Source organism: Mytilus trossulus, chromosome 11 (assembly GCF_036588685.1).
Source record: "Mytilus trossulus isolate FHL-02 chromosome 11, PNRI_Mtr1.1.1.hap1, whole genome shotgun sequence".
In the NCBI taxonomy this organism is placed as follows: domain Eukaryota; kingdom Metazoa; phylum Mollusca; class Bivalvia; order Mytilida; family Mytilidae; genus Mytilus; species Mytilus trossulus.
The window spans coordinates 47,512,002-47,538,194 of NC_086383.1; the positions used below are offsets into that span (position 1 = coordinate 47,512,002).

The following is a 26,193-nucleotide window of genomic DNA, read 5'->3' on the forward strand; positions in this document are numbered from 1 at the left end:
GATTCTGATTTGGACCAACTTGAAAACTGGGCCCATAATCAAAAATCTAAGCACATGTTTAGATTCAGCATATCAAAGAGGCCCAAGAATTTAATTTTTGTTAAAATCAAACTTAGTTTCATTTTGGACCCTTTGGACCTTCATGTAGGCCAATTTGAAAACGGGACCAAAAATGAAGAATCTACATACACAGTTAGATTTGGCATATCAAAGAACCCCATTTATTCAATTTTGATGAAGTCAAATAAAGTTTAATTTTGGACCCAGATTTGGACCAACTTGAAAACTGGGCCAATAATCAAGAATCTAAGTACATTTTTAGATTCAACATATCAAAGAACCCAACCGATTCATTTTTTGTCAAAATCAAACTAACTTTAATTTTGGACCCTTTGGACCTTAATGTAGACCAATTTGAAAACATGATCAAAAGTTAAGAATCTACATACACAGTTAGATTCGGCATATCAAAGAACCCCAATTATTCAATTTTGATGAAATCAAACAAAGTTTAATTTTGGACCCTTTGGGCCCCTTTTTCCTCAACTGTTGGTACCAAAACTCCCAAAATCAATATCAACCTTCCTTTTATGGTCATAAACCTTGTGTTTAAATTTCATAGATTTCTATTTACTTATACTAACGTTATGGTGCGAAAACCAAGAAAAATGCTTATTTGGGTCTCTTTTTGGCCCCTAATTCCTAAACTGTTGGGACCTAACCTCTAAAAATCAATACCAATCTTCCTTTTGTAGTCATAAACCTTGTGTCAAAATTTCATAGATTTCTATTTACTTAAACTAAAGTTATAGTGCGAAAACCAAGAAAATGCTTATTTGGGCCCTTTTTGGACCCTAATTCCTAAAATGTTGGGACCAAAACTCCCAAAATCAATACCAACCTTCCTTTTATGGTCATAAACCTTGTGTTAAAATTTCATAGATTTCTATTCACTTTTACTAAAGTTAGAGTGCGAAAACTAAAAGTATTCGGACGACGACGACGACGACGACGCCAACGTGATAGCAATATACGACGAAATTTTTTTCAAAATTTGCGGTCGTATAAAAATACAAGCAATAAATAAACAATTCCAAAATTACTGCATTTATCAACCCTTTTTAAAAATTTACTCTGAATACTGTCTATTTAATTCATGTAACTATTTAAATTCAAACAATGACATACCTTGCCTTGACAGTACATGTAGAATTGGATGTCTAAGAACAGATTTTGAATTAACCGTTGAGTGACTTATGATTGTAACATACTTACATATGTAGTATGATACAGTCATAAGTCACTGAGAGATCTTATATTGACCCTTTAAACAAATAGAAAATTATTCTAGCTGTAAACTTTCAATTAAAAACATTCATATTCAATTTTGAGAAAATTACAAAATACTCTAATCTTCATTAAATCTCTTTAAATTTGTCTGAAAATTTAATTCTGAAACATTGTTAAAACATGGAATTGTATACTTACACTAATATCTTTCTCATGAACAATGTCATGAAGGTATAATTCAAGTAATGTATTATACAATAGGCTGGGAGAATTTGGTTGAACCTGGAAAGAAAGAAATTACAGATGTGTTAATATTAATAGGTAAATTACAAACACATTTTTATATGCCAAATGTTATTTCAAAATTCAAATTTCAGAAGATGTTGATACTATAAACAATTATCTTTATAAAGAACATGCACACAGTAACTGTATTCAGGGAAGAGCTATAGAACAAGAGGTACCTTAATCATATGTTCCAGGAATTCTGTAAGTCTAGGTGAGTTACTAACAAATATATGTATAAATTCTTCTGCACTAGCTTTCTGTATTCTGGGAATCCCACCTGGAAATAAAAATTAATGACCAATACACTTTCATAAAATTACATATAGTAAAAAATTCCAATAGACGAGATATAAATATTTATCACTTATTTACGAAAACTTTTGGTTTTGAATATGCAATAACTGCAAAATTGTCCTACTCATATTGCTGACCATGGGCAAAAAAGTGTTTATTGGTTATTGTGCCCCTAATGACAAATGGTGTAATCATTGCGTTCTTCAAGACAGCGGCAAACAATGACAGTGTTTGTATTGAAAACTATGATAATTCTGTTACAATGGCTACTAGCTAGTAACAATGATACAACAATTTTCGATTTAGCCCAACATTTGCCAAAATCATGTTTTTGTGTATGTTATATTAAAAAAAGGGGATATTTTTCAATAAACGTGTCTGCAGTAAATGATAAATATTACTGTACACCATCTTATTTTCGCGTTTTACCCTTCCTAGATCACTTTGCGGCTATTTAATTTCGCGATTTTCTGAAGTTCAATAAGGAATGATCCAAGTATTACATATTCGCAATGATTAATATTCACGTTATTTTTCTACTCGGGAAAATCGAGAAAATACATCGCTCGCGAAAATAAATTGGTTTACAGTAATAGAAAATGTGATAATTCTTTTTTGTAATTGAACTTTTTTCTCTTTTCTGTAGAACTGAAATATGGGATAAAGAGATAATAACCAGCCTTTTCCATATTGGCTCTGGTATCATCCCTCAACCCATATCAGCCCTCTTAAAGCCTCAGGCAGATATGAGAGTTTCTGGATTATACCAGGGCCAATATGGAAAAGGGTATGTTATAATCTATAAGTATACAGTGAAATTTCTAAATTTTCATAAAGCACATGGTAATTTTCCTGAAACCATAACAGAAATATCTGATATTTGTATATTATTGCATTTTTCCTGTTGTTAAATGTCCCATTATCATGATTATTGTAAATAATATTTGTGCATTTAGTAAGTAGAACCACTCATAATGCTTACCATCTAAATTTACTTGATCAATGAGTGGTCCTGAAAAAAATCAAATAAATATAAGCACATGATTAAAACCAAGTATCACAATATTGGTTTATAACTTTTGTTTGCATTTCATTTTTTGCACATCAATTTAAATTTCTGTGGTATAAGTTCTATGAGCATATGTTCCTCAATATACAAAAACTTGATATTGACCTTGCAGATATACATTCAAACCTAATTTGCAATACATCTTCTCATCATATATTGGTTATATTGGAGCATAAAAACTTCTGAACTGTCTAGAATGAAGAAATAACCCATCTAACAGGATATAATTGTAAATTCTAGTTATACCAACAATGCAAACAGTGGACAAATAATTTCTTCTGAAAGTAAGTCAACACCCTGATCATTAAGGACAGATGGTAGAAATAATCTTAACCTACATGATATGAAAAATAATAAAACTTACGGTCTATTGGTCTGTAGTCTGTACACAATCTTTTGAGTAATTCAGTTGTTTGCTGGGGGACTTCTGAGATTAACATTTTACCATATTTCTTCAAATTCTCTTCAGCCTAATTAATTTATCATAAAAAAAACTTGTTCTTACTTATATTATAACAAAAGATTAGACAGATGATGAAAAAAATTACAGCAATTATCAGAATTCCAAAATTTAGGAAATTGAACTTTCATCATCAAAAAGTGGTTCATATACAACTTGTTTTACACTCTTCAATAAACATATAAATTCAGAATTCCAAAATTTAGGAAATTTAACTTAATTCAACTTAAAATCATCAAAAGGTGGTACATATATACCCCTTGTTTTTACACTCTATAATGTACATATTAATGCAAAAGTCATAGAATAGTATTTCCTACTGACCACAACATATAATAAAATAAAGAACAGAAATCCAAAGTCCCCTCTGTTGCACATATTTCATTTATCCAAGGACAGTAACTAAAAACAAATTTTATCTTTAAAACAATTGAAACAAGAATGTGTCCATAGTACAGGAATGCTCCATCAGCAGTATCATTTTCTATGTTCAGTTGACCGTGAAAATGGGGTAAAATCTTTAATTTGGCAATAAAATTAGAAAGATCATATCATAAGGAACATGTGTACTAAGTTTTAAGTTGATTGGACTTCAACTTCATCAAAAACTACCTCGACTAAAAACTTAAACCTGCAAAGGAACAGACGGACTGACAAACGAACAAACGAACAAAGAAAAGGATGGACGAACAGACTCACAGACCAGAAAACATAATGCCCAAATATGGGCCATATAAACCAAGGCATCAAAGCAAATGCAATGCTATCCCCATCATAATTAATTTTTCCATAGGGCATAACTAGTTTAAAATATTTGATCAGCACTTATTTTAGAACTTATTAAAGACATTGCTGATATAAACCAATGATATAAGTTTCATAAAATTCGAGCAAAAATTGTACACATGAGAGCATTAACTATGTAATTTTCAACAGAATCAAATATTCCAAGGACATAACTCTTTCAAAACAATTCGTCTGCACTGACTTTCAAACTTGTCCAAGTTATTGCTGATATAAATCTATGATATAAGTTGCATAATAATCTGGCAAAAATTGTACACACGAAATCACTAACAATGCAATTTTCAATATAATTAATGTTTCCTAGGGATATAATTATTTTAAAAATAATCGATCAGAACTGATTATCAAACTAGTCTAAGACTTCCAACTTACCAATATACTAATTGGATTTTTCATTTCTTACCTCATCAAATTCTAGTTTCCCAATATATTCCAAGGCTTTTTGATAATCTTTATTGTCTTCAAGCTGTATACGTAGATACCATTCATGCTTTTGATGTTTTTCAGCCAGAAACAAGGCATGTTTGTGATAGCCAGCCTGTCGACATACTTTCATGGCCGTCTCAACATCAAAATCTACTTCCCTATCTTTGGTCTGTAAATATATTCATAACTTACATGAGAGTCATATCTTACATGACAGACATAACTTACATGAGAGTCATAATTTACAAGAGAGTCATAACTTACATGAGAGTCATAACTTACATAGAGTCTTAACTTTCAGGAGAGTCATATCTTACATGACAGTCATAACTTACATGAGTCATAACTTACATGAGAGTCATAACTTACAAGAGTCATAACTTACATGAGTCATAACTTACATGAGAGTCATAACTTACATGATAGTCATAACTTACATGAGAGTCATATCTTACATGACAGTCATAACTTACATGAGTCATAACTTACATGAGAGTCATAACTTACATGAGTCATAACTTACAGGGATGATTCCAGTTGTTTTCAAATGGGTCCCTTGACCATCAAAATTGGGAATTTTCATCCAATTGGGAATTTTTCCGCATAAAATCTATGATGAAATAATATTATTTTCCTGGAAAAACGGAAATTGTATCAAGTTTCACCTGTTCCATAATGTGTGGATATCCTTTTTCATCATGAATGACTCTATCAACATGTATTTTCTAAAATGCTCAGACAGTTGGACTTTGATTTGAGAGCCAGGCAACAATTTTGATTTATATTTTTTATAAACATATTATAGAACCGATTCTGTTGGACGATGTGCTTTTACGAGATCGGCGCCCATTAAATTTATCAAAATTTATAAGTTTTACTCCCTGCCGTCGGAGGTCTGCTTTTAAACGACCCATTTTGACAAAAAGCATCTATTATCGATATGCTTTTACGAGATCAAATACTCCCATAGCATTTTCTTCAATTTATTTGAAGGAAATGCTGTGGGAGTATTTGATATAGTACAAGCATATTTCATTTAAAGGTCTGCTTTTACGAGAACAAAGTTATTGAGAAACGTCTCAGATAACCACATAATAACAATTATGATAACATACCTTATCTTAGCAATCTTCCATTTACCATCATTTTTATTCGGATCTTAAAACACTTTGAAGACAAATGGGGAAAATTGTAACTGCCTGAATCGGTGACGAAAACATTTCCGGAAAAAAACGATTTTTATAAAAAAAAAATCTGAATTGGGAATTTGTTTTCACACCTTTTTTGGGGGCCACAGGAGGAATTGAGGGCCGCTAAGCGGCTCTAAACTATATAGTAGAATCATCCCTGAACTTACATGAGTCATAACTTACATGTGAGTCATAACAAACATAAGTCATAACTTTCATGACAGTCATAACTTACATGAGAGTCCTAACTCACATAAGAGTCCTAACTTACATGAAAGTCATAAGTTACATGAGAGTCCTAATTTACATGAGAGTCATAACTTACATGAGAGTCATAAACACAAAACACTTTTGTTAAATTTTGGATTCTTATCTGTATTCTGTTTAAATGGCAAAAACATGTTTTCTAATAAAAAAAAATAATAGAAAAGGCCCTGTATGATAGTTCAACATAATGAATATTTAAACAGGTTACTTTAAAAAGTTAAGCCAGCTAATGATATATTGCTGGTCATCATTAATTTACAACAATGAAAACATGGACTAACAGCTGTTGACCGTAAATGTCTATTAATAATTATAGGTTGCTGTCGCATTGATGTATACCCAAATCTCCCTTTTTATTTATCAATCTATATTTAAAGTACAAACCATGATAAACTCATCTAACTTGTTAACATCCTTGAGTTTTGTGTAACAGTTGAGTAACAATGTAGTGTGTTCCTCTGTGGCCTGCTGTGCTTTATGTAAGGCTTGTAGGTATTTAGTCAAATTGTGTATTCTTTGGGCATCCAAAAACTGCAAAAAAATGATATCAAAGAATAAGTTGGTGTTAAAGTTTTACTATTGAAAATGTATTTAAACATTAGAGAACCAGATGCTCCGCAGGGCGTAGCTTTATACGACCGCAGAGGTTGAACCCTGAAAGGTTGGGGCAAGTATGGACACAACATTCAAGCTGGATTCAGCTCTAAATTTGGATTGTGATTAAATAGTTGACACAGCATAGGTTTCTGACACAGAATGAATGTGTTCTAATGAACTTAATTTTTTTGTTTTCTCTTAGAGCAATTCACTATGCTGTTGAATATTAATCCTCTCAAAAAAGTTTGAAGAAATTTTCTTTTTATTTATGAAATTTCAAATGAGAAAAATTGAACCCAATTTTTTAATCACATCCCCCTTTCCCTTATTCCAAAACTAATCTCAATTAAAATATTCTATTGGAGTTTGCAACAATAAATACTCATTTAAATACATCATAAAATATTAAGATGTAAAAAAACTGTGTGTTATCACTGAATGGAAAAGATTATTTAAATTTATCAGTTGGTAGTAAAAAGTGAATAAACATTGTATATTGTATATAACAAAGATTTAAGTTGATTCTGGACAAAGAAAGATAACTCCAATTAAAAAAAAATCTTGCTATTGCACAATAATGTGTTTCTTGCTTAATATTCTGGACAAAGAAAGATAACTCTAATTAAAACAAAATTTGCTATTTCACAATATTGTGAAATTAGATATTTCTTGCCATTGCACAATACTGTGCAATTGAAAAGACTTGCTATTGCACAATACTTAATATAATAATTTTAGATCCTGATTTGGACCAACTTGAAAACTGGGCCCATAATCAAAAATCTAAGTACATGTTTAGATTCAGCATATCAAAGAGGCCCAAGAATTTAATTTTTGTTAAAATCAAACTTAGTTTAATTTTGGACCCTTTGGACCTTAATGTAGGCCAATTTGAAAACGGGACCAAAAATGAAGAATCTACATACACAGTTAGATTTGGCATATTAAAGAACCCCATTTATTAAATTTTTGATGAAATTTAATTTTGGACCCAGATTTGGACCAACTTGAAAACTGGGCCAATAATCAAGAATCTAAGTACATTTTTAGATTCAACATATCAAAGAACCCAACCGATTCATTTTTTGTCAAAATCAAACTAAAGTTTAATTTTGGACCCTTTGGACCTTAATGTAGACCAATTTGAAAACGGGACCGAAAGTTAAGAATCTCCATACACAGTTAGATTCGGCATATCAAAGAACCCCAATTATTCAATTTTGATGAAATCAAACAAAGTTAAATTTTGGACCCTTTGGGCCCCTTTTTCCTACACTGTTGGGACCAAAACTCCCAAAATCAATACCAACCTTCCTTTTATGGTCATAAACCTTGTGTTTAAATTTCATAGATTTCTATTTACTTATACTAACGTTATGGTGCGAAAACCAAGAAAAATGCTTATTTGGGTCCCTTTTTGGCCCCTAATTCCTAAACTGTTGGGACCTACACTCCAAAAATCAATACCAATCTTCCTTTTGTGGTCATAAACATTGTGTTTAAATTTCATTGATTTCTATTTACTTAAAACTTAAGTTATTGTGCGAAAACCAAGAATAATGCTTATTTGGGCCCTTTTTTGACCCCTAATTCCTAAACTGTTGAAACCAAAACTCCCAAAATCAATCCCAACCTTTCTTTCGTGGTCATAAACCTTGTGTCAAAATTTCATAGATTTCTATTAACTTAAACTAAAGTTATAGTGCGAAAACCAAGAAAATGCTTATTTGGGCCCTTTTTGGCCCCTAATTCCTAAAATGTTGGGACCAAAACTCCAAAAATCAATCCCAACCTTTCTTTCGTGGTCATAAACCTTGTGTCAAAATTTCATAGATTTCTATTAACTTAAACTAAAGTTATAGTGCGAAAACCAAGAAAATGCTTATTTGGGCCCTTTTTGGCCCCTAATTCCTAAAATGTTGGGACCAAAACTCCAAAAATCAATACCAACCTTCCTTTTATGGTCATAAACCTTGTGTTAAAATTTCATAGATTTCTATTCACTTTTACTAAAGTTAGAGTGCGAAAACTAAAAGTATTCGGACGACGACGACGCCAACGTGATAGCAATATACGATGAAATTTTTTTCAAAATTTGCGGTCGTATAAAAACTTGGACATTTACTATAACATTAGAGAAGAACTGTCAACAAATCATATAAAATTGCTGTTTTCAGGAAGTCTAGTTAATGAGATTTATTTCCTTATTTGAAATTTTAAAACGACAAAAACTATCATATCAAAATACTGATGTTAAAATTTTTTTTTAACATTGCTTTACATTATAGTTGCCTCTTTTGCATACAAATAGCATGCAGTAATTGTGCGCTATATTAAAAGCTATCCATTGAAATAATTATTTAAAGTTCTAGATTTTATACAAATACAACCTGATTTTGGAGTCAATTTCTAAAAGTCAACTTGAATCAAGAAGATGTGAAATACAAACATGTCCATTTCTCCTCTCACCTTTCTAATAACATATGATGCTTCCAGTTTGCCTATTGTTTTGATATACTGATCTATGGCCCCATCATGGTCCCCTTTACCATACAAGTGATCTCCATACTGTTTAAATATATCTATCAATCCATCTTGGTCATACTGTTGGGACTTAGCTAAGCTGAAATGTAAATTTTCTATATAATTAACAAGTTACCTTTATAACATTATAAGTTAATACTGTTTAACAAAACTAACCCTGAATATTTTTTCTTGTAATGGAGAAAATTAAAGGTTATTTCTGGGTAGTTCAAAATACCAAATGTACCAGAAAAACTACAAATAGAAGACAGCTAATATAGGGTTGTATTCCAAAGAAAATATGAGAGGTAAACCAGTTTATAGATATATCAATCATTTTGTGTACAGTTCCCAATGTAACATCAACATTGCAAGATAAATCACAGTGATGTTTAAATGAGGTAATAGAAATTGCCGGATCTTAGTGATATTTATCAGTGTGTGAAATGCTGTATCCTGTTTATCCATCCATCTGTGTTATAGGTTGTCTCATAATCATCTTACTAAAGCTATAAACATGTACAACAAAATTAAACTGATATATGTATTTATCTGATATTGTGTTGGTACAATTTAGCTTGAACAAAAAATCTTTGATTGAATTGTCAAACCATCTGTTTACAATGCAGATATATGGGTGGTTATTCTCTCCAATAATATCTTAATTTTAGCTTTATCAGCTAGTGAGAACATTTTAAACCTTCTTTCCAATAATACGCCATCTTGTATGTGGTATAGTTTAGTGGTAATTCAGTTAGAAAGTTAGAAAGTTGACTAGACATGTTTCCTTATTATGTGCTCTGGTTTTAAAAACAGATGATGTAGATTGGCAAATGGAGAGGTTTGATCGCATGTAAAACTGATTTTACCCATCTGTATCCAGTTAGAGTATCTAGTTAATGTGTTGTTTCAGATGTTGTTGTGGCTTGGTTTACTGTTCAATATTTTTTACCATTCCTGTTATTCTTTTTGTGTGTTATTCATTAAAATAGTAAACTTTATATATACCTTATTGCTAGGGTATAGTTATTTTTCTTAAATAACATTTCTAACTTTGTCTGTGTGTCCTTTTCTTGTAAATGATATAACTGGAATGAAAGAAAGCAAAATAACTGTCTTTTACAGTCCTTCTGATAATACAGGCCCACAATACACATGCATAACTCAATTGAATCACAGGGAAAATCTTGATCCCAATTTATTTTAGTATGAACTTTAATTTTCAAAGATAATGTCAGTATTTGAATAAACCCTACATTATATTTATTTTTTTCAAGAATAATTTAATTCAAACAAACTTTAATAATAATATTATTCACAGCTTTACCTTACAGGAATTAGCTTTCACTGGAAAACTTTAAAATATCATAAAAACTTGGTACATAGCTCACTATGCAGTATTGGCTTTTCTCATTGCTGAAGGCTGTACGGTGACTTATAGTTGTTAATTTCTGTCAGTTTGGTCTCTTGTGGAGAGTTGCCTCATTGGCAATCATACATCTTTTTTATATATAACATATTTCTAAGGAATAGTGAGGTCATAGCGAAGGTCCACTCTCTTTATAATTCATTAGTAAAGTATATTCTGTTCTTACATTCTTATATAGTTATAAGTATCTTCTACATCCTTCTCACCAATAAAGTCCTCCTTGAAATAATTTTTTTTTGTCTCCACATCTTAAACAGACATGTTTAAAATACCTACCTTTCTATCTCCACTTAAGATATAGACACTTCCCCATTCACACAAGATACTAATAACATCTGCATATGGTGCTGTGTAGGCAATAAACTTATTCTGTATATCATAGACTGATACTATGTTCATCTCCAAGGTCTGGCCTCCCCTGGAAACAAATAACTAATATCATTCTTTTGTTACAAAAGTACATTTTAAAACCTAGAAATTCCTGAATATAATATAACTTATCATGATATACTGTGAAAGTACTTTAATTCGTGGGTATCAATTTTCGTGGTTTGGGCAATATTTACATGTTCGTGGGTTTTTAAATTCGTGGATTTTAGTTTTCTAAAAAAAAAAAAAAAAAAAAAAAAATAGTCTTTAGAATCGAAGGTTACACAAAGTCTTGATTGAGGAAATTGCAAAGTAAACCTTGACCCGTGTAAATCGTAGTAATAATACTAATCAACCCATGATAAAGTGTTCAACAGATTGAAGACCATCAAAGGTCTTAATTAGTCAAATAATTCTTGTCAAAATGAAGCCCAGCATGAAATTATAATTCCAATATGTACAAGAACTATGAGGATATAAAATGAACACTTCATCATACTAGCATATCAATACTGGAAATCTGACTTTCATCGATCAAAAATACATGTATATATATTTTAAGAGAATTAAAGGATCAAAAGTTGTACAGTTTATGTTATTAAAAATTAAATAGGTATAATCCTGAATGTGGTTGTTGTCTGTGACTGCTATTAAAGTATTCTCAGATTTGGCATTATTCAACATAATTGTTCTCTAGATCATATCAGTAGTCAAATCAAGGATTTGTATAGTTAGATCTATACAAATCCTTGGTCAAACCTACCGATGTGGATCTTAAATCCATCTTTTCATGTCTTTCTTTGGACAATGGTTGTTTTATTTCGTTGGACACTTAAATTCGTGGATAAAGTCATCCACGAAAACCACGAAAATTAGTACCCCACGAATAAAAGTACTTTCACAGTATATGATATCCACTATGAACCACATTACTTTCTGTTTCTCCAGTATCTCAGCTTAGTATTTCTCAATAAGTTGTGGTGTACAAACATCACATGAGAAACTACATTTCAAACAAGACAAATAAACTACATTTCAAACAAGACAAATAAACTACATTTCAAACAAGACAAATAAACTAAATAAAAACCGATGGACCTCATTTGAAATAAAATAAATTATCGAATAAGTCTTCAAAATGTCTTGCCTTTATGAGCTGCCTTTAGAAGAAAAAAAAACCCACAGATCAGTAAGAGAAAAATCAGATTTGTGAATTCAACAAAGTCTGGTCAACATATAACTACAACTGTTAGCAGACCAGGACAAATACACCTACTTCCAATTTTTGTTATCCAAAAATATTAATTCTTACAATGTTTAGTTTTATGGAGATTTTGTGAAGTAGGAGGAGTTAGATGAAAAAAAATCATACTGAAGAGTACAAAAAATACCAAAGAACTAAGGGCATAACTCTTGGATTTGAAAACAGACCAGAATAGATGATTGTGCCACTGACTGATTCAACTACGACATTCACTCTAGATCAGTGTAAGGTTTAAGAAGACTAGAGAATCTGTAAAATTGAAAGGAATTAAGAGGAACAATTTAGTTGTAAACATTAGTCAATGGGTGCATTTTCATGGCTACTACCAGTTTAATAGCTATCAAAACAAGTTAAGCTTTTGATGACAGTAAACAAATATTCTTACAAGATTGGAGCTCTAGGCAAGCCTTTGTTTTCTTTTCCAACAACTATCAGATAGCCTCTAAACCAATGTAGCTGGAGTTTCTCTCCTTCAAATGCCAGGCATGGTCCTCTACCGTCTGGCTGGTAAAAATATACTGCCTACAGAAAATATAAAATAAACTGCCTTCAGAAAATATAAAATTATAGACTTATATTTAGATTAGAGTATATTATGTAATATGTTATTTTTCTATAAAAGCATTTATCTAATATTTAATTATTACCATACATAAATCAAGAATGAATAAAACATCAATTCCTTTGATTGCATTGGTCGTAAGTCAGGTCCTGTTGTTCAGTGGTTGTTGTTTGTTGATGTGGTTCATAAGTGTTTCTTGTTTTCTGTTTTTCTATACATTAGGCCATTGGTTTTCCTGTTAGAATGGTTTTAAAATATTCTTTTTTGGGGCCCTTTATAGCTTGCTGTTTGGTGTGAGCCAAGGCATTGTGTTGAGGACCATACTTTGTCCTATAATGATTAACTTTTTACAAACAGTGACCTGGATTGAGAGTTGTCTCATTAGCACTCATTCCACATCTTTTTATATCTATGATTAGTATTGAATTGGTAATTGTTAATTTTTTGCAATTTGAAAGATTAAAATACAAATATGTATGTAAATCCAATAAAACTTACATCTTGTCTCCCTATTACTAACTGGTTATCCTGTGTATGATCTGTCATCACAGAACAGGAGCTGCAACAACCAAAGTCTTCTAATGTCGTCTGAAAAATAGCATCAATAATCTATTAAATATCATAACAAATATCTTAAGTATGTTATATAAATAAATAAATGAGGAATGTGTACAGCAGTTGACATATATACTCTGATAATAAATAACCAGTATCTTTATTATATTATCTGCACTTAGTTTTGCCTCAATTGGGGTACTTACCTTGCAGGTTATTGATTACTACTATATAATGCTTCTTCAGAGATAATAGTGATATGCTAACAACCCTACATGTCAAGATGAATAATAGTAATAAGAAAACTGACTTGTCGACTGCTAGGGCCTAATCTGCACACTTTTGTGCGAGACTGATGCATACATAGAAATTAATAATCATAGGGTTGTTAGTTTAAAAAAATATCATCTTCAAATTATCAGTTAAATCCTTTCTTTTGTCATTCTCAAACAATGAATAAGCTTGCTATATAATCTTATATACAAATCTTTAATAATTGAATTTCCAGCATAAAAAGATATTTATAAAAAAAAAAGATTTTTGTAACAAAAGCTGATTTTTGCAATTATTTCTGTCCAAATTTTCACAAATAAAATAGAGTGACATTCCATCTACAATTATTACACTGTGCATAAAAATTATGGTAGAGGCAATCTTGAACTTTTAATATGACATAGAATAGCATTGTTCATTTCTTTTATGACTAAGTTGAACCAACCAGTTTGAAGTCATAGTTTTTAGTATTCTGTAAAAGTTAAACACCAGACCTAGTTTATATATCGTTTGATTTCATATGACCCTAAGATTACTTTAATGCAATATATATATTCAACCAGTGGTTATTAACCAAGGAATTAAATTTGTTGCTCAACTTATTTAGAGCAATTATATACCTTTTGTTCTTGTTTTGCAGAAATATTAATGGAGATAACACTGCCTCCTGTTGTCACAAACAATATAATGTTCTTTCCTGAAGTTTTCATAGCAAGTCCTGTTATAGGTTTAGAGTTCTCATATACCACTTTTGCTTTGCTATGCCTACAAAAAAAAATTAACTAATTTTTAACAAGCACAAACTACGTTTTACATCCTTTTAATGAATCAAAATCTAAGTAAACTTTAGAACTACTAAAAACTATCCGATGCAGGAAGCCTGCATCATTCAACTCATAATTATGTGTAACATTAATATATGCTTATGTCTGATGTAGAAATGATAAAAGGGCTGTATTTATACTAAAAATATTTTTTTTAACTATCAATCATAAAATTAGCTTAAAAGAATAGTGGGATAAGACCATTTTATTAAATCCTTTATCATGTTTATAATTGTGTTTCTCCAATTGCCATCAATTACTTAGTTATTTAAATGTATGTACCTGTCTTTGGTGATGTCACCCTTTAGAACAATCACACTGCCATTTTCAAACCCAACAGCCATCCAGTTCAAACATTCATGAGCAGCTAAACAGGTCACCTAAAAATAAAAAAATAAAACAATTTTAGAAACAAAAGTGATTGGCACATTTTTTTTGCTGATATTAACTTTTTAAAGTAAATATATCTGATTAAAAAAAAAATCCATTTAAGGGGAGTTACAATAAATTCAGAAATTATTGCGAAAAATGAGACAGTTAGAATCACAAAACTTGCTTTTGAATATTTTTACATGAATTAAAAAGGGTTTTTCTCTATCACAAAAATTAAAATCACATTTTAGTCTTAAGTGACAATAAAGAAATAATAAATGCATGCAATAATTTACAGTACTCATATCTTAAGTCATCTTATAATTCAAATGATCATAGCAGTTTTTTTCTGACTTATGGTTTTCATGAAGTAACACAATTAATGCATTTAAATCTAATGTTACATTCTCATCCATAGTTGCCATGTTTGTCGATTGGCAGAAACAAAAATACAAACTTTATACAAGATATGCTAAGGATCATTCAGTCTGTCTAAAATCTGTTCTGTGGTTTCCTATAGTGGATTGGCAAATGTTGAAATAGAGTTAAGTGAGTTAAAATTACCTAAATACCTCACGGAATTTTCATGTCTTAAAATGTCTATCAATTTTTCAACTTCAGAATAATATTTGATGTTAATATTAAATGTGGTACCAATGCAATCCAAAACTACTTTAAATGACCAAACTTTCACCAAAGACCCATTGGCTGTTTTGTTATATGTATCTCACAATTAACTCCTTTCTAAATATGATTTGTGCATTTCCTTGGGAAAGATGGTAACTCTTTCAATTCCTACATTCTAAGGACATTTTTAAATAGTCTTATGTTTAGAGCAGATAGCATTTGAAAATTGTGGGGAAAAAAGAAAAAAATAAATCACTGTTTCTCACTACCATTATTTGCATGGCAAGAAATGTGTATTTTAAAGATACAACCATAAAGCTGTAGTGAAATATTTCTAACAACACAATTTACTTTTTGAAGAAAATTAGAAATGAGGAATTTAGTTGGTAAAATATCTGTATTATATCAGATATTCAATGCCAGATGTTTGTTTGCAGGTTAATTACATTTTTTGTTATAGTCTTGCATTACTTTTTGCTGTATGTACAGGTTTATTTGCAAGTTTAAAATTACATGTTTTATTATACTTACAGGTGTAGGTTTATTTGCAGGAATAGCTCGGCTTATCCTTGTACAGTTTGGAATTCCTTTCTCCATCTGAAAATCACAAACAACGATTTGTATATTACAGATTGTATCATTACTTTAAAGGGGCACTAGCTATGAGATATATAAATAAACAGCTGCGCCATGAGCCATGATACGCATGGCTTTCGTCTTGTGTGTAAATTTTTATGTAATGATCATAAATAGTTTCTGAGATACAGCGTGACATGTGAAATTTTTTTTTTTTTTTTTACCAAAAAACTCAATAACCCTAAAATCATCACCAAAAAGTTTACAGATCTTTAGATTAATATAACTAAGCAGTGTGTAAATAAACAGCTGTGCCGTTAGCCATGATATACATGGCTTTGTCTTGGGTGTAAATTTTTATGTAATAATCATAAATAGTTTTGGAGATACAGCGCGACATGTGAAAAAACACCTTTTTCTTTTACAAAAAACTCAATAACTCTTAAAATCATCACCAAAAAGTATACAGATCTTCAGATTAATATAACTAAGCAGTGTGTAAAGCTTTAATGCATAAATCTTTTAGAGATACAGCACAACATTTCATACAGATCCATTTCGCTTTAACTAATGTTATTGTCCAGAAACCAAATGTGCTTTCGGACGATGACGCAGTTGACGACGACATTGATCATAGCATTATTCAAACCCCAAAAAATGTTTGCAGTTGTATAAAAATATACCTCTTCTAGATGTTGTATAAAAATTTACCTTTTCTAGATGTTGTATAAAAATTTACCTTTTCTAGATTCCAAACTTTTATCAAGGGGTTCACTCCTTGTTCATCTTCCTAAAAAATACATGTGTGAAAGATTTCAATGATTGTGTTCTTAAACCTATTCATAACAAAATTTTGTAAGGGTTCCGCAGAACCCAGTGTCTCGCCTTTTTTTGCTGTAAATCGCAGGCTCAACAACAATTAGGAAAAAAATCAATAAAAATATTCCTCTTGTTACTATTTTATGATTGTAAGAAAATCTAAGTCCATTTAAAAGTAAATTACAGAAAAAACGGAGTAATCTTTTTACAAACTTTACTTCTGGATACAATCTTATGATCATAAATAAGCTTCTGTCCAAGTTTGGTACAAACCCAGGATTGTTTAAGAAAGTTATTAAAATTTTAAACACTTTAACCACAGAGTGAATGTAATGTTTCCCCGCAGAAAAACTAAGTCCATTTAAAAGTAAATTATGGAAAAAATGGATTTATTTATTTACAAAATTTTCTTCAGGATATTATCTTATGATCATAAACAAGCTTCTGTGCAAGTTTGGTACAAACCCAGGATAGTAAAGTCGAAGGCTCAACAAAAATCATATATGTCAATTCAAAATTATTTAACTAAAATTATTTTTTAATGTTCATTTATAAATAGTAACCTTGACCTAATTTTTTCTGAGGACAGAGGTGCTAGTGTATTCCGAAAAAAGAAAACAATGCTTAAAATATTTTTAAGCCATAAAACCTTTTAAATTATAAAACAGCTACATGTAGGTCAAATTTGAACAAAGGCAGGGGATTTGAAAGCGAATCTTAACAACATTCAACAGACTTTTGTTGTACAGACACACCACTGTCCCAGGTTAGAGGAGGATTGGGATCCTACTTATATGTTTAACCCTCCACATTTTGTTTGTTTGTGTCTGTCCCAAGTTTGGAGCATGTAATTCAGTGGTTGTCATTTGTAACTATTTTACATATTTATTTTTTGTTCGTTTTTTAAGACAATATTTAAGCTGTTTGTTTTCTCATTTGAATTGTTTAACATTTGTGACTTCAGGGCCTTTTATAACAGAATGGGCTTTGCTCATTATTGAAGGCTGTACAGTGACTAATAGCTGTTATTTTCTGTGTCCTTTGGTCTCTCGTGTAGCAAAAGGTAATTGATGTGACTATGCCATTTATTTACAACCTTTAAGAATGACTTTATGTAAAGTTGGTGGGTCAGGATCCCAAGTTTAATACATTTGTGTACACATCAATAACTTAAAACCCAAGGATTCCATGTGTATATTGTGCATGAATATAAGAATATATTTATGTGAAATACACATATTTTTTCATAAACAAGGAAATAATACTTAAATATTTGTAAATCATATTATTATCCCCTGATATCTAAGAATCATTACATAATCAATATATAGTAAGAGAAGAGCAGTTGACTCCTTATGATGACCAATGAATTAAACATAAACATAAATATATGTTGCATCGGTATTTCATCTTGATAGTTGAAATAAATATAGCAACAGGTTAACTAATAATTATGCAGATAATGGTTTATCTTTTAAAAGTTGCGACTTGGATGGTGAGTTGTCTCATTAGCACTCATACCACATCTTCTTTTATCTATATATTCATGTAAATGCATGCCTTTGTTAAACTGTCATAGCATGTTCTAATTCTTTATACTTACACCTATAGATATCAACAAATTATGTTGTTTCATCTGAAATAGATGTGACACCCTAATCTCATAAGCTTTAAAGCTATTGATCTGGAGTTCTCTATTGAGCATGTGGAGGTAGCCATCATGATCTCCAAATATCAGCTGACCTCGTCCACTAACTGAAGCTGATATATTAATATCCTGTAAAATAATATACACATTCATGAATACCACTTTTCATGGAGTTAAGAAAATTATGTTTATGTGGATATTGATTTTGAGATTTAATCAAAGTCCAGTAAATTAAAATCCAGGATAAATTGGTATCCCATTAATAACAGTAGAGCTTAATGTTATTCACAGGAATTAAACCTTTGCTTTATTCCCTATCTTTGTTGTTTGTAATTGTATTTATCAGATCCTTGAATTGAAATATTTGTGCTGTTGTGCCTATCTTTCCTTCTGTGAAGTTAAACTTGGGAAGATCTCTAGCAGCTTTATACGCTTCTAACTTCACAAACACTTTAGAGATAAATAAGAGTGTTTGCTCAACCCTTCACATTGCAGAATCTTTACCTTTAACTTGTCATAAGTTTGACTAGTCTCTGGATCTTTCACAACTTCTTTGTCAAAAAAGTTGAAGCGTCTCCACTGAAACAAGAAATGACACATTAGCAACTTTGGTAAAAAATGAAGTTATAAAAAGGTTTTAGTTCTATAGAAAATTTAAAGATGTCTTATTTTCTGACCAAAATGGATAAAAAAAATATGTGACAATTACTCTACTCAAATACTTAGACTTCCAGGCCTAAGATCACAATTAATTCCATTTGTTCGTTGTCTAGAAATATAGTTCCTTATTATTATATATGGTATTTCTTCCTAGGTGATCTGTCTACTTTTATCTTTGAAATGTTTACTATTTTATAAGTTGCATATATATTGAAATTAGTAAAACATGTGGAAAAAAAATATTATTGAAAGTGAAAGTAGTGATTTGGCCAAAATGAAAGTAGGGTAGAAATAAGCCATTGTCATTTATTCCAGATTTAAATCCTACCATTGGCATGTCAATAGGGCTCTCAAAAGAAAAAGCACTGATGGATTGTCCTGGGACAAGCATACATGTATTTTATTAGAATAATTTATAGCAGTTAAATTTATTTCATGTTTGAAGCGGTGTAAATTTTTTAATTCAAATTGACTTTAATCAAAAAATGCATTGTAGCCAAGGGGAAGAATAATTGTGTTCTGAGGCCTCCATGTATAATGGTAATACAATACCTTGAAATCAACAAGAGTTACTTCCCTTCAACATGAGCATTTGAGTTTATTGAAAATGTGCATTACCTTATCAAAATAAGAATGTTCTGCTGTGTGGATTAAGTATATATAACAAATTACAGCAACAACTTTTATTTTATCTAATTTTTATTGTGTCATGAACCAAGTTTATTTTCAAAATAATGGAACAACACTGAAAATAGTAAAAAATCATCATTCAAGGGAATTAGCTCCACAAAGAGACATAAAGAAGTAAATATTAATATACTTATATACACTTGTGTTTTATTTAAATTACTTGTATAGTATATAGGTTCACAAAATTGGGCTTAATTATGTTCCTTAAACATTCCGATTTTTTTACTTTAAACAAGTAAAAATGTCATCATATCTTCTTTTCTTAAAATCTTGGGACTTCTTTGCTCTAATAAAAATTTAAATCGTCTGTCATTTGTACATATAGATGTCTTTACTAATCATTTAAGTGTAATTTCATGGACAATAAAACTCTCATTTGTCTGTTATCTTCAGAACACTGCTCATTTACAAGCCCTAAGGCCTTGTGCAAATACTTTTAAATAGTTATTTCATGAGAAAGGGGTGTGCCTGTGCAAGATCACTCTGATGGCTGGAGGCCAGAATGTGTTCTAACACTGACATACTAAGTCAGAATTTTCCTTTTTCTAACAAGCACCCAGCCCTTTTAAATCCTGGCTAGAACAGTGGTGGTGGTGGTTGGGAGGGGAAGTTCCTGATCTCCAAATCCCAGGCTTAAAAACATGAAATCCAGAGGTCCTGAATTAGAAGAAATTTAAATCCCAACATCCCAAAATTAGAAAAAAAGAATTCCAGGATCCAGAAAGGATCAATCCATAAATCCTGAGCTTAAAACCACCTGATCCTGACGTCACAAAAAAGGTCTCGCAGTTATTGTTTGCATGTGAGACTTGTAAATCACAAGTTGTCTCCATTATACCGTTTTTTAAAGGGACTTGACATTGCAATAAAGTCAGTTAACAGGTAAATTTAGGAAATTTAAAAATTCCTTAACAACTTAAATCGTCATTTATGGAATTTTCGCTCGCAAGATTATGGGCTTTCAGTGACATACCATTATTGGTTTTCATAAACTGACACAATCCCAGACTTATTCATTGTTGATACTCCCACCTTGGGCATCATTGGAAGATGGAAAAATTCATCCAAGGCAGTTGAGCCACAGAAAGAGGCCCTGTTTAACGGGGCAGTTACCAAGTTTCAAAACAAAGTCAAAAAGGTTTTGTAATTTATCATGTTTATGTGTTCGGGTATTTAGTGGATAGTGTAAGGATGACTTTCAGATCAATGTAATTTTATACACCAATTGATTTTCATATGAGGATATGTCAATTTTTTGAAAGAGAGATAAAGCGTTAAACTTTTTAAAAGACACCCACTTGTAAAAAAGCAGCCATTGCATTTAATATTTAGCATCAATTCGCAAGCCGAAGTTCGGTATAAAAAGGGAAAATGTCAAGACAATTGTTTTGAAAAATAAAAAAAGAATGAATTAAAAAAAAGTTATGATAATATGCAGAATTCATGTATCTAATTGCTATTGACGATTTGGAAATAAAAAATACGAAAATAAAAACTTTACATTTGTTGCCCATTGCAACGAAAACCGCGTCCCAACTTGTCAAAAATTTGTAAAAATGTCCAGGATTTCTTCTACTTTTGGAAAGCAAGAAAGTTTAATGTCATCTCAGAAGTCTTTAGGAGGTTGGTAGGATTAAAAATCGGAAGGAAACTGTTACTTCGTATTATCGCATGCATTTAAAGATTGAAGTGTTATTTCGGTGACGGACAATATAACCTTTCACCCCTGTAATCCAAGCAAATAACACTATAGCCCCGCCTCCTTTAGACCGTAGTGCATTAATTGTAAACTTGGTAATTAGGTTAAAAATTTGGCGTGTAAAATCCATTGGAATATATACAATATCAATATAGAAATACTATGACAGAAAGAATTTCTGCACCAATGGGTACACAAACTGCTGATGTTATTGAATGGAGCAGGTCATTGAGATCAAGAAGTCCTTCTCCATCCAGGCAGAATGTTAGGTCTCGTAGTCCATCACCCTCTCGACCTTCTACAGACAGAGGTTGGTAAAATCAGTATTAAGCAACAGAATTTTAGATGATATATTTAAAGAAATATAGTTATAAAAATAGTTTCAGTAATTACAAATTTTACTGCATGATGACAGATTCATGTCACTGCATGTTTTAATAAGTTAAATGTTTGGGATACTTAGACCCTGTTCACTCTATGTTTTTTTTAATCGATCTAATTTGAATTGAGCTAAATAATAAAACCAGTTACATGTAGCGTTCACATTAAATTAATTTATCATGATTTCGGGACGTCAGGATTTACGTTATTTCATTTCGGGACCTCGGGATGTCGTGCTTTGAAGCCTGGGATTTCGGGATCACGACCCCTCCTATCCGCCCTAGTTATTGTTCTCTTGAAAATTGAAAAAAGGTCATTTTTTTATACCGGTGACAGTCACCGTGTTCTTGTAGTTTTCATTAACTTTGAAACAAAACTGTAGCAAGAAAGTTACACCATAATTATAAAGAATTGCTGTGGTCCCTGAAAGAAAAAAAAAACAAAAGAAAGGAAGCTAGACACACAAATTTATTTAAAAAAAATGGTACAGTGTTTTGTTTTTACTTGCATGTACTCAAAGGTCATTGAAGGTCTGTTTTTAAACAGAGAAATATTGGTTTAACAACGAACCACCCATTTATACAAGATATTATCATGATTATTTAATTACACTTTTAAGAATATATGCATGCTACACATCATCACATGTGCATAATTTTTTTTTGGTTCAATCATACTAAATTGTACATAGATATAGGAAGATGTGGTGTGAGTGCCAATGAGACAACTCTCCATCCAAATAACAATTTAAAAAGTAAACCATTATAGGTTAAAGTACGGCCTTCAACACAGAGCCTTGGCTCACACCGAAAAACAAGCTATAAAAGGCCCCAAAATTACTAGCGTAAAACCATACAAACGGGAAAACCAACGGTCTAATCTATATAAATGTATGTATAGTTCAAACCAATCTTTGGGTTCACCTTTAGATTGTTTCAAATTAAAATACCTCTGTTGGTGTTTTAGTTAAGATGATTAAGATCTATTCAAAGCATTCACAAAAGCCTTTAAACCAATCTAAAGTGAAACGATCCAAATGCCATTGTGTGAACAGGGTCTAATATAAAAAGAAGATGTGGTATGATTGTCAATGAGACAACTGTCCACAAGAGACCAAAATGACACAAGACATTAGCAACTATAGGTCACCGTACGGCCTTCAACAATGAGCAAAGCCCATACCGTATAGTCAGGTATAAAAGGCCCCGATAAGACAATGTAAAACAACTACGGTAAGTTTAAGACATCATTATTTTCGATGTGTACTTTGTATTGTGTAAACTTATTGAATGAATGACATCTCAATCTCCTACATGTACAAATGTTGTTGTCTCTTGAACACATACCCAATTTCCATTGTATTTTATTTAATATACAAATGTATGTACATGTAAAAAGGATGTAATTAAGTTGTAACTCTTTTAACTGTCACAGTTATTTTTTGTATAGATGGTGAAGCAATGATTGTCTTTATGACAGTTTTCAAAAGATTACAAACCTTGATCTTATATTTGTTTAATTATTTAAAAGCCAACTATTTTATAATATTCATTGTTCATTGTATGGAATGATTGTATGGTGGTCAAGTGTCTGGCAGGGTTCAATTGACCTTGACCATTTTTATTGTTTATTGGTTGATGTTCAATTTTCTTAATAAACTTTTGATCCTCATATATCGTTACTACATGTATAAATAATGGGCTAACTACAAATGTATATATATTTGGTGTACAGTTTAAAATTCAATTGATCATGATGATCAATTATGCATAAAATTCTAGTGGGTGCATACTTGTTTACTTTTTAAGTTTTTATGCCCTTTATGGCAATTTTCTCTACTTATCTTACTTATTTTACCACTTTTATTCATTTTATACTTAAATAACACCACTAATAGGCTATTATTCTTGAATTTTGTCACACTGGGAGAGGCATTAAGTTTAACCCTTGTCCATATATATAGGTCCTGAATTTAGTTAGTTTTCTCTTACTTGAGTTTTCCTGAATGAATTTTTTTGCATTGCTTTATTTTACTGTTCTTGAGTTATGGCCCCTTCTGATTTAAACAATGTGACATTTCCGCACTCTAACACAAGTTTTTCCCAATCAATTTATATGCAATTTATATTCAATGCTTACATGTTCATGTAATTATATTGGCACCAAACACAGATTAAGTTTGAATTTGGGAACTTCAATTGTTCACTAGTAAATTACTTGTCCAATTTCAAAGAGAAAAAAAGCTGAATTTGGCATATATATACATGTGTATGATTAGCTCAGACACCTGTGTCATATGGACAGGTAGCAATCTTTTTTGTCCAGCCTTCTACTTCTCTCCAAAAAATGAGACCTAGGGATCCTACATTTTGTTGGCGGCAATGGCATCCATAAATATTCTGTAAAATTTAAATAACTTTCTTAAATTACCCTGTATTTCTACCAAACTTGGACAGAAGCTTTTTTATAATCATAAGATAGTAATCAGAAGTAAATTTTGTTATTTTTTTTCTCCATTTTTCTATATTTCACTTATAAATGGACTTAGTTTTGAAACAATACATTCACTTTGTGGTTAAGTTTTTTTAAATTTTTAATAACTTTCTTAAACTATCCTGGATTTGTACCTAACTAGGACAGAAGCTTGTTGATAATCAAAAGCTAGTATCTCAAAGGTTATTTTATCCAAATTTTGTACCTGTTTATCCGTATTTAACTTACAAATGGACTTAGTTTTTCTTCCAGTTATCATTACATATAGTCTGCAGTTTTTAAAACATTTATTAGATTCTTAAAATATCTTGGATTTTTACTAAACTTGGACAGAAGCTTCTTACAATCAAAAGATAGTATCGAGAGGAATATTTTTATAAATCTTTTTGCTTGTTTTTGTTGAGCCTGTGATTAACAACCAAAGTAGACAAGACACCAGGTTCCACAGAACCCATACAAATTTTTTAGTCAACACAACTATGATATATTGTAATTTGTATCTTACAATCCAATTTTTCATTGATCCTAATTGACAAACACAGTACAATGTATCTTTTAACTTATAAGCTTAAGGGTTAATATATTTTAGAACAGAATAACATTAAAACCTAAAATTGCATTTGTGTTAACATTTTTACATTATATAGTTATTGGAAACTGGAGGAGGTCTGATATGGACATAGGTACATGTATACATTTCATCAATTGCTTACTTATAATTATAATTATGCATGTTTTTCATAAAACTGGGCTGTCCTTAAGCTTTTATTGAAATGCATTGCTGATGGTGTCCTTAAAACTGATTTATCATGAAATTTTATTAAATTCTCATACAGACTTGCATTTAGCTTGATCGATTGGATTATGATATATGTGCATGTGCCAGAAATTTATTGAAGATGCATAAATATTGCTTTTTTTTTTATTTAAATGCTTTCGATTAATTAATTAGACAACTTCACATGCATGTTTTATGAACATTTTTTAACATGTAGTCTAAGTCACAGTATATATGTACCAGTACTACACTTTAATTTATTTATGGGAAAAGAGGCCTTGGGATGATTAGTAAATACAAATATGTGGTTACAGTAAGTGATGTTTCATACACCAATTTTTGAGGGAACATTTCTACAGGTGACCTGGATATTGAATGGGTTATAAATCACTTAATAAAGACCATTGTTTCTGGACTCATGAAAACTAGACTGGACACAGAAGAGTACAATAAATCACCAACACTAAAAACTGTTCTTATGCAAACATAAACAAAAAATGAAAATTATCTTTATTTCCCCTAGGTTGTGTAGATCAGAAGATTTAAATGTTTAAGTAAGACTTTGTAGATATTGACTTTTCAGAATTATAGACTCACCATTTTGTCTTTAGAAAAAAGTTATCACAATAAAACTAACATGGATGTTAGAAATTCTGTACAAGTAACGTGTATATGTATTTAAAGATATGAATTGCTGTATAAATTTAGAATTTGTGTATTGCAGTATTAAGATATGTTTCTACATTTCCAGGAAATTACCTGACAGATGTGCAGAAGTCAATGCCAGATTTTACATTTAAGAAGACAAAGACTTCAAACAAGATGAGGAAAAGCACAGGCAGTTTAGCTGCTAATTTTAATTCTACATCTTATCAGTGAGTTCACCATTTCATCATGCCCTTCATTAGAAAATTTAGCATCAGTTTATTTTTATGCCCCACCTACGATAGTAGAGGGGAATTA

General features: G+C 30.9%; 2 protein-coding genes across 5 annotated transcripts in view; one reads left to right on the forward strand and one right to left on the reverse strand.

Moving 5' to 3' along the window:
- Positions 1-21,240, reverse strand: part of LOC134691229 (vacuolar protein sorting-associated protein 11 homolog) — a 30,457-nt gene extending 9,217 nt beyond the window's left edge. Inside the window, exons 1-18 of the mRNA XM_063551594.1 lie at positions 21,178-21,240; positions 19,034-19,108; positions 18,485-18,658; positions 16,802-16,852; positions 16,018-16,083; positions 14,770-14,867; positions 14,284-14,428; positions 13,334-13,423; positions 12,659-12,795; positions 10,917-11,058; positions 10,220-10,299; positions 9,158-9,311; positions 6,476-6,622; positions 4,612-4,803; positions 3,306-3,411; positions 2,855-2,884; positions 1,755-1,855; positions 1,489-1,572 (exon numbers count right to left, since the gene is read on the reverse strand). Coding sequence (XP_063407664.1) covers positions 1,489-1,572; positions 1,755-1,855; positions 2,855-2,884; positions 3,306-3,411; positions 4,612-4,803; positions 6,476-6,622; positions 9,158-9,311; positions 10,220-10,299; positions 10,917-11,058; positions 12,659-12,795; positions 13,334-13,423; positions 14,284-14,428; positions 14,770-14,867; positions 16,018-16,083; positions 16,802-16,852; positions 18,485-18,658; positions 19,034-19,108; positions 21,178-21,195 — 1,890 coding nt within the window. The 5' untranslated portion in view covers positions 21,196-21,240. The remainder of the gene's footprint in view (positions 1-1,488; positions 1,573-1,754; positions 1,856-2,854; positions 2,885-3,305; positions 3,412-4,611; positions 4,804-6,475; positions 6,623-9,157; positions 9,312-10,219; positions 10,300-10,916; positions 11,059-12,658; positions 12,796-13,333; positions 13,424-14,283; positions 14,429-14,769; positions 14,868-16,017; positions 16,084-16,801; positions 16,853-18,484; positions 18,659-19,033; positions 19,109-21,177) is intronic.
- Positions 21,241-21,361: 121 nt separating this feature from the next.
- LOC134691230 (GRIP and coiled-coil domain-containing protein 2-like) overlaps positions 21,362-26,193 on the forward strand; it is a 29,792-nt gene continuing 24,960 nt past the window's right edge. For 2 of the 4 annotated variants that reach the window (XM_063551595.1, XM_063551596.1), the window contains exons 1-3: positions 21,370-21,888; positions 25,100-25,135; positions 25,982-26,105. In XM_063551595.1, the coding sequence (XP_063407665.1) occupies positions 21,741-21,888; positions 25,100-25,135; positions 25,982-26,105 (308 nt within the window). In that variant the 5' untranslated portion in view covers positions 21,370-21,740. Of the gene's footprint in view, positions 21,889-25,099; positions 25,136-25,981; positions 26,106-26,193 lie in introns of all 4 variants that reach the window. The other 2 variants (XM_063551599.1, XM_063551598.1) reach the window with 2 other exon arrangements.